At 73.2% G+C, this 1,199-nt stretch overlaps 1 protein-coding gene across 1 annotated transcript; it reads left to right on the plus strand.

Annotated features, from left to right (window-relative positions):
• Positions 1-429: 429 nt before the first annotated feature.
• Positions 430-1,155, plus strand: LOC118156996 (SCO-spondin-like; the record flags this gene model as incomplete). Its single annotated transcript, XM_035311251.1, has 4 exons — positions 430-488; positions 567-779; positions 895-977; positions 1,082-1,155. Coding segments are annotated over exons 1-4 (429 nt in total), but the record flags the coding sequence as incomplete, so codon positions are not given.
• Between the last annotated feature and the right edge of the window lie 44 nt (positions 1,156-1,199).

Consider the following 1,199-nt stretch of genomic DNA (forward strand, 5'->3'; position numbering starts at 1 on the left):
CCCAGCTCATAAAAAGCAGCCCCCAGGGGCGGCTTTGGGGCTGTGAGAGGTCCGGGGACAGAGGACAGAGCGCTGCGGGTCCGGGCAGCCCCAGGTGAGGGGCTGCGCTGGGAGCGGGGGGCATCGGGCACCGTCCCCCCCAGCTCCAGCCCCGGCACAGTCCCACCGAGCAGGGGGCACCCCCTGGGCACACCCATGGGGTCTGGGACCCTGTCCCCAGGGAGGGGAAGGGACCCCCAGCTCTGCCATTACCCCTCATGCAGCCGTGAAGGAGAGCAGGGACCATCCCCGTGGGGAAGGTTCGGGCACTCCCCGGGCTCTGTGGGCTCGCCAGCAGCACCGTCACCAAATCCTCTCCGAAGGTTGTCCGGCGCTCGCAGGCAGCCGTGAGCCACGGCGGGGATGGCACGGCCCCGGCAGCCCGGTGGCATGGGCACGGGCATCCTGGCCTCGCTGCTGCTCTGGGCGGCAGCTGAGGCTGCCAAGGGGTGAGTCCTGCGTGGGGAGCGGGGCCGGGCTGGCGCGGGCTCCCGGTGATGCCGGCGGCTGGCGGGGTGCCGTCGCAGGCGGTGGTGCGAGCAGACGGTGCAGGTGACGGAGGAGGAGGTGGTGTCCCCCCGGCGCGAGGACGTGGTGCCCTGCCCCAGCATGTACCAGTACAGCCTGGCGGGCTGGCGGATCGACCGGGACCGCATGCGCCAGGCTTACGGAGGAGACCGCGGCGTTCCCCCCGCCACTGCCCAGCCCGACTCCGGCACCCCCATGTGCTACGTCTACAAGTGAGCACCGGGGGGGGGGGGTGCACGGCATCGGGGTGGGCAGGGGGCACCAGGGGACGCCCGTCCCCGTGCCCCTCGCCCTCAGCCTGACGCCAGGGCTCCCCCGGCTCCGCAGGCCCCCGGAGACGCGGCCGGCGGTGAGGAACCGCACGGTGCTCGCCTGCTGCGCCGGCTGGAGCGGCCCCCGCTGCACCGAGGGTAGGGGCTGGCAGAGGCGCAGTGGCACCGTGGTCCCCTGCACGCTGGGCTTAGCAGGGGACCATTGCAATGCCACGGTGATGAGCTGCGTCCCTCTGCCGCAGGGGAAGGCTCGCTGGGACACTGCTACTCCGGGTGGCAGTGCCAGGACGCCCCGGGCGCCCTCAACCTCTCTGCCGTGAGCATGGCCGAGTGCTGCCGCCAGCGCTGGGGGCACAGCTG

This window comes from Oxyura jamaicensis (assembly GCF_011077185.1).
Source record: "Oxyura jamaicensis isolate SHBP4307 breed ruddy duck chromosome 2 unlocalized genomic scaffold, BPBGC_Ojam_1.0 oxy2_random_OJ66937, whole genome shotgun sequence".
Lineage (NCBI taxonomy): Eukaryota > Metazoa > Chordata > Aves > Anseriformes > Anatidae > Oxyura > Oxyura jamaicensis.